Genomic DNA, 17,500 nt, shown 5'->3' on the forward strand with positions numbered 1-17,500 from the left:
AGCTAGGGCAGTGGTCCTCAACCTGTCTATCAATGGACGGGGTGAGGGGTGTTTCGTAGGTTGCTAGGTGATGATCAATTGTTTTCTCAGAGGATGATAAGCTGACCAAACATTGCTGTCGCTCTGATACAAGTTTTATCTATGGAGAAAAGTACAAAGGACTGCAGTGTTTGAGTGTTTGCAGTGAAATTAGTCTTACCGAAATGTGAATATTCCATACAAGCTGAAGCTGATTGGTCAGTTCTTGTCATGTGACCTGCGGTGCGCTGCCGGGGTTAATTGGTGCGAGCGCATCACGCCGCTTGTGCGCGCAAGCCATGCACCTCCAATGGAAACAACAAACTTGTTGATACTTTTTCAGAAGGTACATGCTTATACTTAAACACAGGCCCGGCCCTAACCAATTTAGCGCCCTAGGCAAGATTTCAGGTGGCGCTCCGTCACATCGCAGTAAATTCCACTGCTAGTGTAAAGTCATAAGAAACTAAACAGCTTTTTGATCGACTACTACAAGCTGGGAAAACGTCAGATAAATATGCCAATGCAATTAACATTACTGCTGAATAGATCTAATATTTACACATTTGCTTGAGGAAGGAATGATGAGGTAGTTACATTAATATTACTATTTTCTAAAACATCTATGCCCTTCCATAACATTAGCTGACGTTAAAACTAACAGATAGCACTATAGCTATTTAATGATTAGCAATGTTATGTCATGTCTATCAACGTTGGGATGTTAAAATATGGGACAACAAATAGCTTCAAATGATAGAATACATTGCAAACCATAGAAAATATTGACAATAAAATAAAAGGTTTAACCTATTAAAATCAATGGCCTATACAGAAATTAAATAAAGCTATAAAATCTATTTACCTTTTAATTGTATTTGCTATTTAGTGAAGAGCAGCAAATGAATCTCTCATTGTGTTTTGTTTGATAACAGAGGTGTTAATGTAAGAATGCACATATCTATAATGAATGAATGAATGAAGCATTCGACTACTTTAGTAACTGTTGTGCTCATTTAAGAGAAAATTAGTTGTGTTTAAAATAAAACAAGCAGAATAGAGCAAAAAAAAAAAAACGAAAAAAAGAAGCACTTTTCCGACGGTCCCTTACGGAGAGCTCCACTCTGCGCGAGCTCAGCTCTCCCGGCTAAACGCATATCCCAGGCTAAACGGAGCAGTGCTCGAAATATCGAGCGAAAAAAAAGAAAAAGAAAAAGACAGCTGTGAAACATAACCAGCTTTGTCCTTTTGTAGGAAACACACTTTAGATCTTTTTAGGGTAAGAGGTTTTTGAGTTATCGCCATCTATTACTAAATGTGTGTCAGGACTATTGAAAACAAAACCAACTTAGCCCCGCTCATTTCTGGCGCCCCCTGGATGTACAGCGCCCTTAGCATTTGCCTATACTGCCTATGCCACAGGCCGGCCCTGCTTAAAGAGTACATACTGGTACCTCAAATCCATATATTAGTACCTAAAAATTTTAAGAGGAACACTTTTGTACTTTTAAGGTACTAATATGTACCTTTGAGGTATTAATATGAACCTTTTAGGTACAGATTTGTCCCTTTTGAAAAGGTACCACCCCAGTGACAGCTCGCGTATCTTTAATTCCTTTGATAATTGCACAGTTCATACACAATGATAATTCAAAGTGCTTTACAAGAACAAGAATAAAGGAACATAAAAGTATGAGAAATAAAAACAGTAATAAATAAAAATGATTAAAAGCAAATAAAACATTTGTTAAAATGAACTTAAATGAACTTATTAATTAATACAGTACTAAAATAACCACTATTATAATTATTATCATTTCTTAAATATATTTAAGATGGAAGAGAGAAGCTGTTTAATAGAATTTAAAAGTGCAAGAAACAGCACGTTCTCCTCTATCTTGTATCTGCTCGTTTGCGTAAGAAACCAGCCGGATTGATTGTTCGCGTTTGTTAGGACATGCTGTGCAATTAATCTGTCTCTAATCATTTTTTCTCTCTTTCAGTGGTTATCTGGAGTACAAGACGTCTCTGAATGCCATGTTGGCTAATAAACTTTTCCATAGAAGGTATGCCTAAGCCTTTCTGGAAAGATTTATTCAAGGCAACCTGAGCTCCGGGAGTTTCGGTTAATATTTAATGTATGACGAATAAAATGATTTAAAGGGCACCTATTATGCAAAAATCACATTTATATGGGGTTTAAACACAGTTGTGTGCAAGCAGTGTGTGAATATATGCAGCTTCTGATAGTTGAAGTGCATTAATTGTATTGTTTATAGTCAGACTTGACTGAAACAGTCTGCGGAAACACTTTGATTGACTTTCTTCCTGTGTACGTGGCATCACAGGGGGGAAAACCCCGCCCCTAGTGACCATCTCTCCCTCATTAGCATAAGACATTAGTCTTATTTAGTCTTTTAGTCATTAGTCTTGGGGTTAGTCCTTTTATTAATCTTTTCCAGCATATGTTTTACACAGCATATGCCCTTCCAGCTGCAACCCAACACTGGGAAACACCCATACACACACATACACTGCGACAAATTTAGCTTATTCAAGTCCCCTATAGCACATGTGTTTAGACTGTGGGGGAAACCGGAGCACCCGGAGGAAACCCACGGCAACACGGAGAGAACATGCAAACTCCACACAGAAATACTAAGTGACCCAGTTGGGACTCAAACCAGTGACCTTCTTGCTGTGAGGTGATCATGCTACCCACTGCGCCACCATGACGCCCGTGCAAACTACTTATTTAAACCTAAAAAAACTAATTAATAAAACCTTCATTTTAAGGGTTAAATCATTTGCAAAATAGGTTTTTAAGACACTTGTAGGTTTCCACCTTCATATTTCATAATGGAATCCTTAAATAAGTCTTCTCTATGGCCAGGTCATAATATTGTATGTTTTAGTTTCATTTTGTCTTCAAATGGTCTTATTCTGCTTTTCCTCTCCTCAGATCCCTGACGTCCCGCTCGAGGTTAGTATCTTTTATTCCAATTGAAATTTTTAAATTTACATTTAATTATTTACATACACAATCATACACAGTACGGTATGCAGTCAAATGCTTGTACAAAAACAACTATTATAATTAAGAATCTAAACTGAATATAATAAGAACACAGACAATTGTGGATATAGAAATATACACGCACCGGCCACTTTATTAGGTACAAATGCTCTTTAACGCAAGTTTCTAATCAGCCAATCACATGGCAGCAGCTCACTGCATTTCGGCATGTAGACATGGTCAAGGCGATCTGCTGCAGTTCAAAGCGAGCATCAGAATGGGGAGGAAAGGGGATTTAAGTGACTTTGAGCGTGGCATGGTTGTTGCTGCCAGACGGGCTGCTCTGAGTATTTCAGAAACTGCTGATCTGCTGGGATTTTCACGCACAACCATCTCTAGGCTTTACAGAGAATGCTCCGACAAAGAGGAGATATCCAGTGAGCGGCAGTTCTGTGGGCGCAAATGCCTTGTTGATGCCAGAGGTCAGAGGAGAATGGCCAGACTGGTTCCAGCAACAGTAACTCAAATAAGCACTCGTTACAACCGAGCTCTGGAGAAGAGCATCTCTGAACAAACAACACGTCCAACCTTGAGGCGGATGGGCTACAGCAGCAGAAGAGCACACCGGGTGCCGCTCCTGTCAGCTAAGAACAGGAAACTGAGGCTACAATTCACACAGACTCACCAAAACTGGACATTAGAAGATTGGAGAAACGTTGCTGCTCTGATGAGTCTCCATTTCTGCTGACACATTCGGATGCTCGGCTCACAATTTGGCCTCAACAACATGAAAGCATGGATCATCCTGCCTTGTATCAGCGGTTCAGGCTGCTGGTGGTGGTGTAATGGTGTGGGGGAGATTTTCTTTGGGTCCATTAGTACCAATTGAGCATCGTGTCAAACTGCCTGGTGCATAACGAGGACCTCACTCACATATTTTTTTACCTCTTAATATAAGCAAGTACATTTAAAAAAATGTGTTTTCCCTGTTTGTTTGATTCTGCAGGGTCCAGGCGACTGATGGTATTTCTCTGGTGCTCGGGGCCTTTTACACACATCATGTGGTCCAGTATGAAAGAAAGCTGCTTACACTCGAGGCGCGAAAGAAGAGGCGGAAACCTGCACGAGTTTCCAGAAGAAGACCACCGACAGGTTCGTTTGCAGGATGTGTGTGCAGTTATTCAGACGGTTGATTCAGTGACATTAGAGTTACAGGATGCCTTCATGTGCTGATGCTGATTGACATCTCTGTTATAGGTGATGTTATAGTGAGTTTCTATTGCAGTAGCAGTTTACTTGAAGGGGTGTTCATAAGACATGTAGGGCCCTATCATACACCCGGCGCAATGGGGCGCAAGGCACGGCGCAATAGTGTTTTGGTAGTTTTAGCTTGGCGCAAGAGTGGTTTTGAGGCGCTGTTTAAATAGCAAATGCATTAGCGCTCATGTGTGCGCCCATAGGCGTTCTGGTCTATAAAGGAAGGTGTTCTGAGGCGCACTGCTGGCGCGTTGCTATTTTGAGAAACTATAATAGATTTTTCATTCGACCAAAACTAACCCGGTCTAAACTCCAGCGCAGAGTTGCACCTCGCTTACACACTGCTTAATACACACAAGAGAGCAATAGACAAATATCTTTACATATGAAAACATGTAAATATTAAGGATATATATAGGATATAATAAGAATAGATATAGGATATAAATATAAAGCATTAAAATATTACAAAACATATTATTTTCTAGCCGACATAAATATGAAAAATCACTGCTTTTATGTCTTCTTCATCTCGGGAGGCTTTTTCAGTTCATTCATAACAATTTGCTTTTGTATAATGTTATTATTATTAGCAGTATTATTTATTATATCCATATTTATATTTGTTTTTATTAAAACAAGCTTAGATTTGTCCACCTGTCAGGTTTTAGACCATATGGGGCACAGCATGTGTTTTAGGATATAACTCAGGTTTTTGAGCACATTTTGTTATTATTGTTCATTTATTCGTTTGCTGGAAATTAGAACTGAATTTAGAAATAGTTTTGAAACGAATATTTGCGCTAAACAAACACAATGATATATTTATAGACTAATTGATGTCTGTGCGTAAAGGTTTCCCTATCCAAGAGCGAAAGTGAAAGTAGATCCATTATCTCTCATTCTCACGCAGTAGATGCTCTGTTTAACAGTTTTCTGTTAACTGTGAACTGTTTGCTTGTGAAATGCTCAGTTTTTCTACTTAGACTTACTTTGCGTCCTGTAAATAGTGAATGCGCTCTTGGCGCGACGCAGCTGGCTCTTAAAGGGAATGGGAGATGAGACTCTGATTGGTTTATTCTCAAAACACACCTATAACTCATTAAGAAAATAAACTCAACCCTTTTAGATCATGCGCCACGGCGCAAGGCAGATTTCCCGTCCTTAAATTAGCAAAAATGCGTTCTGACACGCCCTGAAAGCGTTTGCGCCCTGCGTTTTGCACTCTGCGCATGACCGTCAAAATAGAGCCCAAAGTCTTTTAACCTTTATAATCATGATATGGCACACGTCATGAACGTAAATAAGATTTTATGCATGCTTACGACAACTATTATTAAGAGCCCTCTCATACACCCGGCGCAATAAGGCACAAGACGTGTTGGGTGTGATTTGTTGCTATTTTCAGACCAGCGCAACAGAAATTTCCAGTTTTTGCTCTACGTTGTTTAAATAGTAAATCCATTTGCGCCACTCTGTGGACTCATGGGTGTGCTGGTCTGAAAAGGAGGTTTGTTAAAATGCATTGTTGGAGCGTTGCTATTTTGAGGAACTGAAACAGACCAAAGGCATCATTGACCAACTAAAAGCTGCTCTAAAGTCCGGCAGAGCACGTTAGTTATGCACCTATGTGGGTCCAAATGCTTACACACTGCTGAACACACACAGGATGAACAGCAACACACAAACATCTTTACAGATGAAAACAATAAAAGGATTAAAATATTACAGAAATGATGATTTTCTCCATCAGTATAAACACACTGCCTCCATGCCTTCTTCACCTCGGGGGGCTTCTATAAGTTTATTGATGAGCATCTGCATCTGTATAATGTTAATATTATGATCAGTATTATTGATTATCTGCAGATTTATAATAAACACAAGTGTAGATGTGTCCAGCTGTGGGGTTTCGGGGACGTCAGACTCAGAGTAACTAAGTAAAGCTACTAGGTACTTTCTCAATATTGTAATGCATTACTTTTAAAAGTAATTTCCCCGTAATTGCTAGTTAATGCTTAACAAATGATGAATAACAATTGGCTAATGCTTTATAAATGACTCATAGTGTGCAGGTAATATAAAGTAAACCTGAATTGTGTCATTGAGTACGTTTACATGGTCACCAATACTCCGATTTTAATACGAAGAAGACAATACTCTGATTAAAGCCTGGTTTATACTTCTGCGTCAAGTGACCGGCGTAACCCACGGCGCATGCAACGTGCGTAGCTGTGCATTTATACTTCTGCTGCTGTCTCTGTCGGTCTGCATTAACACTTCCGAAGCGCTAGTGGGCAGTGAGGTGTAAATGTTCCTCTGTGTCGAGTTTCTTTGCTACTTTTTTGCATTTCCTGAACACTTCCGGGATGTACAAGTGGCTCAAACTCGCTCATTTTGAGGCAGGAAACGGCGGACATGCAACAACTTTAACTATGAGGTAAACACAAAACAAAACTTTCCATCCGGAGCTCCTTCACGGGACTCCACACTTGTAAACAATCGCTCGCGCCATTCGCGTGGCTCTCGGTCTCGCCCAGACTCGTCAGCGCTACCAAGCTGACCAATCACAGAGCTTGCGCTACGCGCCATTGCGACGTTTAGTTACATTTTTTGAGAGGTGCACGTCAGTGATGGCGATGGCCACGGCGAAGGGCTATGCGTCAACACCGTAGCATACGCCGGTGTTTGACGCAGAAGTATAAATCAGCCTTAAGAGTCAACCATGTAAACAGTGCTTTTTAATACTTTAATCTGACTAAAGTCATAATCCAACTAAACAGAAATGAATGAGGACATGTGGAGTATGCTGATTTATTGGCATTATTGTAGTGCAGTACAGACGAAACACCCGAAATAATGTGAAACTCCAGGATGAAATGTGGATAGCATGCTGACACAATGACGTTAATCCAATTATGGGCTGTAACATGTAAAACAGGATCATGATAGGAACATTTAAAAAGCAACTCATGTAACCACCTTAATTATATTATTGTCTAGGCAAATAATTCCATTACTGATGTCCGTGTAAACGTAGTCGTTGATGTGCAGTGTGTGATGTGTACAGGTGTCAAGTGCTCTCCGTCGCCTCACACCAGTGAGAATGAGGATGGGGTGGAGGGACAGATGGAGGTCCAGTCATCTGACCAGCACACACAGCCCAAAGTCAATCTGCTCCACATCCTCCAGCAGGGCTGGGACCTCAGGTCAGTACACACACATGCACAGGTTTGTTTTTGTGAACTGTGTGGACATTGGTTTACATTGTTTTTATACTGTACAAACTGTATCAGGGTGTCGGCGGGGTCTTAAAAAGTCTTAAAATGTCGTGATGAGATCTGCAGAGTGGATGATCAACATCAACAGCCTGAGAGATCAAGACATCTGTGCTGCCCATTACATTACAAACCACAGGAGAGGGACAATTCTCCAGCAGGATAGCGCTCCTCATACTCCAGCCTCCACATCAAAGCTCCTGAAAGCAAAGAGTGCTCCAGGATTGGCCAGCCCAGTCAGCAGACATGAATATTGTTGAGCATGTCTGTGGTAAGATGAGGGAGGAGGCGTTGAAGATGAAGCCAAAGGATCTTAATGAACTCTGGGAGTCCTGCAAGAACGCTTTCTTTGGCATTCCAGATTACTTTTATATATTATATTTTATTATAAGCAAAACAATCTTACGTCAAGCGAAAAAACAAGATTATTTTGCTTTTTATTATTATTTTATTATTATCTGCAGAGTATTGTGCTTGTTTTTACAAAAAACACTTGATTTTGACTCTTTATTTCTGAAAACAAGACCAGCTTTAGCTTGTTTAGAAAATGCTTCTTGACTTGATTCTCTTTTGATATTTTGGCCACAAAATTTAAGTAAAAAGAGACTTATTTTGCAGTGTAGCATTAAGGCTCAATACTGGGGAATCTTATAATCTTAAAATGTGAGCAAAATCAGCTGTTTCGTCATCACTTTAGACATTACGCTAGAGAATCATTCAAACACTAGCTCTAGTATCTACGTCTAGTGATGTTGGTGAAGTAGCAGCGGTTTCTGACTCTTGTGCTTGTGCTTTTTCTTTTCTATACACACGATTATAATTACACATATATACACAGTTGAGGGCAAAAGTATTAACCCTTCTGTGCAACATTTATTCTTTTCAAAAATATCTCTCAAGTAGTATTTATTTGATTAAGGACGTTTTCACAGTATTTCCTCTAATATTTGTTCTTCTGAAGAAAGTCTTATGTGTTTTATTTCGGCTAGAATTAAATAGTTTTAAACCCATTTTAAGGTCAATATTATTAGTCCCCTTAATCAACATTTGTTTTGGATTGTCCCCAGAACAAACCACTGGAATACAATGACTTTTTACACACCGTTATACAATGACAAAACTATTGTTAATAGAAAAGTGTAGGGAATAAGTGCTCACAAGCTGTGTGCAGAGGGTTTTATTTATTATCATTGCATTGTGTCTTTCAATCTTCTTATCGCTTTGTTGCTGCTCAGACAGCACATCATCTCTCTTGCCACGGCATCTCAGCGTGATTATCTGCGCAGGACTGTTTAGTTCCAGTCCATTTGCAGAGATGGAGGCAGAATCGCTTCTCCATTTACAAGAGGGAGATCCACAGAGCGCCGTTGAGTCCTTTTCATCCTTCGCATGTTTCCTCCGCCACAAGTCTAATTCACACAGGAAGTGGATTCCTCGGCCAATCGGCTGCATCCTCGTCTCTCTCTCTCATTGGCCGCCTAATTGCCGGAGTCAGACTGTCTTTCCTTTGTTTAACATTTTGGACGCAGTTGAAACATCCTCCCTCCCCTGCTTTCACCTTACGCAATGGCCCTAGAAAAATATTTAGAGCTGCTCTTTTCATACGCGGACATTAATGAATATTACATACTCCTGTCCAAAGTGCAATAAAGACTCCAGTTTCCTCTCCGCTTGCGGTCCAAGAGCCTGAATTGTAATTCGAGCAAGGAATTATAATGGCATGTCTGAGTTTGTAGAAATTCCTCTGCGCCTGCCAGGGCCAAGGGAAAGGGACCGGGGCCGTTACAGTACAGTGTAGCATTGTTTACGTGCGACGGCGGCTCTTTCCGAAACATTTCTTGACTTTTCCTTGCTTATCTTCTTGTCATACGGAGCATGTGAATAGTTCACGGTAGTTGGAGCAGCGTGGAGGCCTTGGCTTGCCCTCAGATGTGCTTCTGTTGTTTTGTGTGCAGTAACACGTACGGTATAGTGGTAGCGGTGAGGTGAACAAGTGCGTCATCTGCTCTGCAAAACAACCTACACAGCTTTCTGAATGAGGATGGCATGGCGCCCGCAGCTCTGCATCTCAGCTGGGGAATTGTAATATGTACATTTTAAAGGGAGCGTTCACACAAAGTCCCTTACGGGCAAGTCATTTCACTTGGTGGCCATCTTTGAAACGCTGTTCTTTCTGAAAAGGGGACATCGAATTCTTTAAAACTGTTTGTCCAGCTTTCGATTAAATTTTTATATTTGGAATGTTAAAAAATAATCAATTAAAAACTAGTAGAATACAGATTGATTGGTCTTTGCAAGTGTAGGAAGATCACTGAATAACACTGTCTTGTTTTGGCTCCTGCAGTAAAGTTCAAGCCCGCATGGCCTTCTCCTCATACCTGCACCGCGTTCAGCTGCGCCTGCTAGCTGAGAGCAGAGCGAACAGAAGCCCGGCCTGGACACAGAAGGAGCACGATCAGATGGTAAACCCTATTTAGTCTTATATATCTGTCAGTGATGGCCAACAAAGTGTGCCGCAAGCCTGCATTTGAGTGAAGGTCTCGGCCGTTAGATCGCCCCCTGGGGGCTGGCTGCAGTACAAGTCATAAAGCCCGCCTCCTCCGTGTTAATGAAGGAGACTTGAGCCCAAATAAAAACATTTATTACACTTGCAATAAAATGTCCCGAAAGATGGTTCTGGTGGATTAAGGCACTGGTTATTGTGCTGAAATAGGTGCAGATCTTCATTTGTGTAAACAGTTTGTTTTTAGCAGTAATTTAATGCTGGGCGTTTCATCGTGATTGACAGCTGTGATTGACAGTTTCTCAAAGCAGCGCGTCTGAGCTTCGGCAGGAGACTGAAGTGTTATTATTCGATTTCTGTGTTATTTTACCATGACAAAATGAGTTCAGCAGTAAACTATAGTTTCTGACATACATGATCCAGGTGGAACACTGTTTATTCGGTAAGGTCAGGGCTTTTTTCGGGCTTTATTAGTTTGCTGATACACACCTAACCACCCAGATAGCAAAATACACTCGGGCCAGTTCCGGCTAGATTCTGGCCTGCCGGAGACTTACCCCTCAGAGCTCAAACTGACTACCTCTGCTGGACCTACTCCGGATGCCTGGACTCACTGCCCGATTCCAGCCCGAGTCAATCGAGCGAGCCGGCGCTGCCGCATGCGAGCCAGAATCGATGCCGCGAGTAGGTTATGCGCTGCGGCCCGGAGCTGGCGCGATTGAATATATAAAACCCTCATATTTGTTAACGTTATTACATCCATTTGTGTTGATATGACAGCAAACGCATGCTGAGCAGTTCGGGGGGCGTGGTTGATTTTACATAAAGCGTTTGATTGGAAGCTCGACTCCGCTCATTTTCGCGGCTCCTCCTCTGGCTCCATCAGACAATCCTTCTGCGCAATTTCAACAGTCTTTTGCGACAGTTTGTGCCCGTCAAGCAGGCGTTTTGCCCTCAAGGCGTTCAATGGGAAAAGGGGCTGTCGCGTCATCCATATTTTTTACAGTCATTGTGGCCAACACAAGAAAGGAAAGCTCTATATTCTGCCATTATTTAATTATTAATTAAATTACAAGATCACTGAAGGAACTCAAGCCAATCTAGAAGAGAACTGACAAAAGTCTAATGCTGTGTTCACACCAGACTCGCGAATAAATAGAAATATTTGCGCGTATATAGACACGTGAACATTTTGAGTTTACTAGCTTCATTCGCGCATCAAATCTGCTTCATTCACAAATTTTGAATAGATTTTCAAAACTCCCTTTACAATACATGCAGATTTGCATCATGAGCTGGGCTTCTGTCTGCCCGGTGATTCTAGCTTTGATGCTAAATGGCTAACATGGATTTTATTGAGAGAATTGCTATGTTTATATGCTTTATGAAGGCTGAAAAACAGTGCCGATTTGTTTGGAGTCCACTACTGTGAGCTTATCAACTCCTCCAGAAACTATATAAGGATGATACAAGCTTTCAGTGGTGTTTCAGACTGATCCGAGCCCAGTTTGATCAACTGTTGTCCAGTGTCGACAGAAGGATTTCTCCTCAGAACACCAACAACAGGCGCTACGTCATAAACACGCCCCTACAAGACAAAGCTGCTGATTGGTTAACGCGAAATGAAACCAACTTATCCAGCACGTTTTTACGCAGCGGATGCCCTTCCAGCCGCAACCCATCTCTGGGAAACGTACGCAATGTTTTAGCATGAATTCAACGCAAGTCTTCGTACATGAGGCCCCAGATCTGCGTGAACGGCTGCAGATGTACAAATCTACATTTGCTGATAGACAATTTGAGCTACTTATCAGAATTATGTGAATTATCTGCCTGACGATATTAAATTGGATGAACGTGTTTTAGTCTCACCCTACATATATATATATATTAGTGGTGTCAATCGATTAAAAAAAAATTAACTAATTAATCGCACCTTTTTAAAAAAATTATCGTGATTAATCACATTTAAAATACTGAAACTTGTAATTTTGGCTATTCAAATGTAAAATTAATGTAAACGCAAGACAAAAACAATTTTAATTCAAAATATAATTGTTTAATAGAATTTTTGTTTAACTTGTAACACAGATTTCTTCATGTAAACAACAAACCCACAATAAACCATCAAGATCCTGGCTTGACAGCCATATTTATTACAGAAATTAAAACACAGGCATGTTAATGACATTTACATTTCAAAACAATCAATGCCAATAAAGAAAACATTGATTTCCATGTTGGATTCTAAGTGGACTGCAAAAAATGCCAAAATACAGGCATTACAGATATGGAAAATGAAAAATTATAATAATAAACTATTGAATACAAACTGTTGCACTCACTGTAAAGTTTAATGCTGTGAGTTGAGAACATTAATTATAAAGTAGAAACAATTTAGCTTAATCCTCCTTTACATTCATCCAGTTGCTAAGACTAGGAGTATCCCGCAAGTGCACAGAGACTCCCAAATGCCCGCAAATGAATGATAATCTCTCGCAAACCGGTCGTTAAATACATTGCACACCCCTCTCCCCCTACTCAGATACGTCACTCACTCCACCCCTGACACCCCTCAACGGGCCTGACACAGACACACACACAGACAGACACACACAACGCGCTGCAGACGTCTTGGCCCCAACGGCCTTCCATACTGGAGCGACTCCCTCAGATTCAACACGCATGATCACGTTCATCAAATTTGCTTAAACTAAGCGTCCTAAAGTATTACTGTATTTCACAAGGATTCTGACACAACAACGCGAAGCATACGTTTTCATTGCGTTTATTGAGGAAACACGCTAAACTTGGAGGGCTCATGCTGAAAGGCAGAGTAATGCCCTGTCTTTGACAGCTCCCGACTTCACCAGACGTTCTGAGTACATTCAAATAAGACACCAATACTCTGATTTTAATATGATTAAGATTATACTCTTATTAAAATTCACCATGTAGCCTTAAAAGGAACCTTACCTTAAACGAACACCAAGTCACGAAATGCGGAGGATTTTCTTTCTGTTCGCCATGCGGTATCAACAACAGATGTCGAAAGTTAAAAATGAAACACCCGAAATTGCATGAAACTCTGGATAACCTGTGATGCGACTAATTGTTTTATACTGGAACTTGCCTTCAAAAAATGCTTCCTTGGTCTTATCCACTTTTCTTGCATGTTGAACACACGTCCACCACAACAGCAAGTAAAAAAAAAACGTCAACTGCGTTAATTGCGTAAATAAGTTAATTATTATTAACGCGTTAATTATTTAAAATTAATCGCATGCGTTAACACGTTAATTTTGACAGCGCTAATAAATACATATAAACACAGTTAGATCATTTACTTTAATCAGTACTATTGGAATTTTGAAGAGACTTTTAACCAGATCAACCACACGTTTCTGAAGACAATCACCTACTGCACCCTTAATAACTTTTAAGTCATTAATAACCAATCTAATTCAATGATTTTGTGACTAATGCAGATGCACATATTGCCATATCGATACTCAAGTGATATATCATATTAATAGCATATTAATAGTGTATTAGTGTATTAATGTGTAATTCACTTCATTGATTTGAGTGTGATCTGCATCTTCTGTGTGTGTGTGTGTGTGTGTGTGTGTGTGTGTGTGTGTGTGTGTGTGTAGGAGCTGGTTGTACGTTTTCTAAAGCGAGCCAGCAGTAATCTGCATCAGGGCATGAGTGTGAAGGAGCCCAGTCTGCATCTGTGTCTGCAGGAGCGCCAACACATCCTCTCACAGCAGCTCGAAAGCTTTATCCAGCTCTACGACCAGGTCTGACCACGTTCTTTCTGGAGCTTTCTTTAATCTGGTGGAGGTTTACCATTTCAACTTTCTGTATGTGAGCAGGACCTGATTTGTTTTGCTCAATCACCCTCAGGAAACCAAGCAAATGGTGCAGAGTTTGGAGCCGATGACAGATGAAGGTCGCTGCATCAACTCCACCGTTTTCCAGGAGTTCATTCTGGAGGCCAGGTTGGTGTTTTCACTTCATGAGGACAGATGAGGAGAACGGTTTCTCAGCAGACGCCTCTTCTTTTCTGGTTTCAGCGAAAGCGACCTGGAGGAAGTGCTGACCTTCTACACTCAGAAGAACAAGTCTGCCAGTGTGTTTCTGGGCACAAAGTGTCACCGAGTCAAGAAGAGCAGCGAGGAGAAGCCGGAGAGTGAGTAATGAAACGAAACATGAGACAAAACATGCCAGAAAAAATTAGTTTGACCAAACAGAGGGGAGTTTTAAAGGGATAGTTCGCCTAAAAATGAAATGCTGTCATCATTAACAGTTGAAGTCAAATTTATTAGACCCCTGTATATCTTTTCCAACCCAAGCTCATTCTGGAAACGTAGCCCCGCGGACGTTTCTGGAGACCGCGATTTACGTGGCCGGAGGTACGTGTGTTTATTTTTTTTCGAGCGAACGCTGTGGGGAGGTGTGGCGCCGCTCCGCTCCTCCTCTTCGCGCTCGCCGGCCGACGGCTCGCCTCCAAGTAGAGGGCTTTCCCGGAGGAGGAGGAGGAGCCAGCCGCGGGGACGACGACCGGGATCGAGTCCGGGGAACAGCGGTTCCAGAAATCAGGTAAGATGAAAAACGGAATCCGAAAAATAAGAGCGAGAACGCGGCGGGATCCGAAAATGCGGTCGAAATCGAAGACGAGGGCTTTTGCTTTTTTTTTTTTTTTTTCGGGACGGCTTTTGCAAAACATCGATCGGGTTTAGGGAAGGAGGAGGAGGAAGAGGAAGGCGGCTGCGTCGGCCGATCCGGCGGCTTTTCGCGCGAGAACAGAAAAAACGCGAAAAAAGACAAGGCGCACAGCGGCCTCTCGTGGATCCGCGAAAACAAAAAACGCTCGAATACGTACCTCCCGGGACGTATCTCGCGGTCGGCAGATGTGGCTACGTTTCCACAATGAGCCCGGGTTGATTTTTTCCTCAATTTCTGTTTAGTGAAGAGCAGATTTGTTCAACACATTTCTAATCATAATAGTGTTAATAACTCATCTCTAATAACTGATTTATTTTCTCTTTGCCATGATGACAGCACATAATATTAGACTAGATATTCTTCAAGACACTAGTATTCAGCTTACAGTGACATGTAAAGGCTTATCTAGGGTGATTAGGTTAACTAGGCAGGTTAGGGTAATTAGGCAAGTTATTGTATAACGATGGTTTGTTCTGGAGACTGTCGGAAACAAAATATTGCTTAAAGGGGCTAATAATATTGACCTAAAAAATGTTTTTTAGAACATTTTTATTCTAGCCAAAAAAAAACAAATAAGATTTTCTCCAGAAGAAAAAATATTATCAGACATACTGTGAAAATTCCTTGCTCTGTTAAACATATTTTGGGAAATATTTAAAAAAGAAAAAAAAATCATAGGGGGTGAATAATTCTGACTTCAACTGTATATAGGACCAGAATCAGACAATTCTTATTTATTAATTTATTTTTTGCCCATTGACAAGTAGTGGGAATATATATGGACTGATTCTGTGAGTCGATATTTGGTTCCAAAACTATTCTTGACCTATTTTGTTTTTCCCATTCCTTCCGCTATGCACATATATGGTTCCAGCTTTACATTTGAACCAGAATTGGCGTTTCAGTGGCTTTTGTTTATGAGTGGAGTCTATATAGTTAAAGTCAGAATTATTAGCCCCCTGTTTTTCACTGTTTTCTTTTTAACAGAGAGCAGATTTCTCCAACACATTTCTAATCATAATAGTGTTAATAACTCATCTCTCATAACTGATTTATTTTCTCTTCACCATGTTGACAGTAAATAATATTAGACTAGATATTCTTCAACACACTTCTATACAGCTTAAAGTGACATTTAAAGGCTTCACTAGGGTAATTAGGTTAACTAGGCAGGTTAGGGTAATTAGACAAGTTATTGTATAACGATGGTTTGTTCTGTAGACAATCAAAGAGAATAGCTTAAAGGGGCTAATAATATTGATCTTAAAATGCTGTTTAAAAATGAAAAACTGCTTTTATTCTTACCGAAATAAAACAAATAAGACTTTCTCCAGAAGAAAATATATTATCAGACATACTGTGAACATTTCCTTGCTCTGTTCAACATCATTTGGTAAATATTTAAAAAAGAAAAAAATAATTAAAAGGTGCACGAATATCTTGAACTGTATATGCCAGTAATGCCATCTTTAAAAACATTGTTACCAAAGTTATATTTAGCATGAACAAGCTCTGAATGTAACTTTGAAAAGTCAGATTACAAAGAGCTGTTATAAAGAACAAACGTAAATTTTTCTCAAAAAGAGAGCATTACTGTTGTTTTAGGTTGTTTATAATCGTTTAATAAGGTTAAGCTTGAAGGTAACAACAGGGTCAAGAACATATTTCTGAGCTGTTGACAGATATATACAGTTGAAGTCAAAATTATTTGCCCTCTTGTGAAATTTAGGTCCCACTTTATATTGTGGCCTTAACTAATATGTATTTACATAGGAATTAATAGTATGTTACAATGTACTTATTGTGTAAATACATGTATTTACTGTGTACTTATGCTTGATTAAATACATGTATGTATTTACATCTGTAATTAACTTGTGTAATTACATTTGTAAATACACTGTTGACCATCCCCTACACCTTAACCCACCCTTAAACCTGCCCATGCCACCAAACCTGTCCATAACCCAACCTCTATCCTAACTCAAGAGCACCACAAGTGTTCTCAAATACATTATAAACACAGTAAGTACATTGTATTCATTTTTTTTATGTAAGTACATAGTAGTTAGGGACACTTAATATAAAGTGGGACCGAAATTTATTTTCTTTTTCTTTTCGCGAATGATGTTGAACACATTCAGGAGTTTTTCACAGTGTTTCCTCTAATATATGTTCTTCTAAAATCTTATTTGTTTTATTTGGGCTAGAATAAAAGCAGTTTTTAATTGTTTTAATCCCATTTTAAACTCAATATTTTTAGCCCCCTTTAGCAATATTAGTGTTGGATTGTCTCCAGAACAAACCACTGTTAAACAATGACTTGCCTAATTACCCTAACTTTACCCTAACTACCCTAGTGAAGCCTTTACATGCCACTGTAAGCTGAACACTAGTATGTTTATGTTGGTTCACTCAGGTCTGCTTTCATGATGCAGTAATAATGGTCTGATAATTTGCTTTCTTTCTTGCAGCTGCACATGTCAACACAGGCACATCTGGAGGTGTAGAGAATACAGCGGCAATCAGCAAAACCCAAAGTGCAGACAGTAACACAGCAACTCCAGCAGGAGACCAGCGGCAAAATCATCCAACCAGCACTGAAAACTGTGCTGCAGCTAAAAACACCGGCAAAATCAAGTGCATCTCGTTGCGAAATCCCACCCAAAGCGGAGACTGCAGCGCTAATGAAGCGCC

At 40.2% G+C, this 17,500-nt stretch overlaps 1 protein-coding gene and 1 long non-coding RNA gene across 9 annotated transcripts in view; one reads left to right on the forward strand and one right to left on the reverse strand.

The window, feature by feature from the left end:
* Positions 1 to 1,073, reverse strand: part of LOC147840079 (uncharacterized) — a 408,477-nt gene extending 407,404 nt beyond the window's left edge. Inside the window, exons 1-2 of the long non-coding RNA XR_015513974.1 lie at positions 884 to 1,073; positions 734 to 828 (exon numbers count right to left, since the gene is read on the reverse strand). This is a non-coding gene — a long non-coding RNA (uncharacterized LOC147840079). The remainder of the gene's footprint in view (positions 1 to 733; positions 829 to 883) is intronic.
* Positions 1 to 17,500, forward strand: part of ttll5 (tubulin tyrosine ligase-like family, member 5) — a 119,537-nt gene that overhangs the window by 50,129 nt on the left and 51,908 nt on the right. For all 8 annotated transcript variants that reach the window (XR_015513855.1, XR_015513856.1, XR_015513857.1 and 5 more), the window contains exons 18-26: positions 2,022 to 2,084; positions 2,981 to 3,001; positions 4,041 to 4,186; positions 7,362 to 7,500; positions 9,914 to 10,031; positions 13,729 to 13,875; positions 13,982 to 14,076; positions 14,152 to 14,267; positions 17,278 to 17,500. The exon at positions 17,278 to 17,500 is cut by the window's right edge and continues 251 nt beyond it. Coding sequence is in view for 2 of the 8 variants with exons in the window: in XM_087291113.1 (XP_087147239.1) it covers positions 2,022 to 2,084; positions 2,981 to 3,001; positions 4,041 to 4,186; positions 7,362 to 7,500; positions 9,914 to 10,031; positions 13,729 to 13,875; positions 13,982 to 14,076; positions 14,152 to 14,267; positions 17,278 to 17,500 (1,068 nt within the window). In the remaining 6 variants the exon portion in view is untranslated. The remainder of the gene's footprint in view (positions 1 to 2,021; positions 2,085 to 2,980; positions 3,002 to 4,040; positions 4,187 to 7,361; positions 7,501 to 9,913; positions 10,032 to 13,728; positions 13,876 to 13,981; positions 14,077 to 14,151; positions 14,268 to 17,277) is intronic.

This window comes from Danio rerio, chromosome 17 (assembly GCF_052040795.2).
Source record: "Danio rerio strain M-AB ecotype USA chromosome 17, GRCz13ab, whole genome shotgun sequence".
Lineage (NCBI taxonomy): Eukaryota > Metazoa > Chordata > Actinopteri > Cypriniformes > Danionidae > Danio > Danio rerio.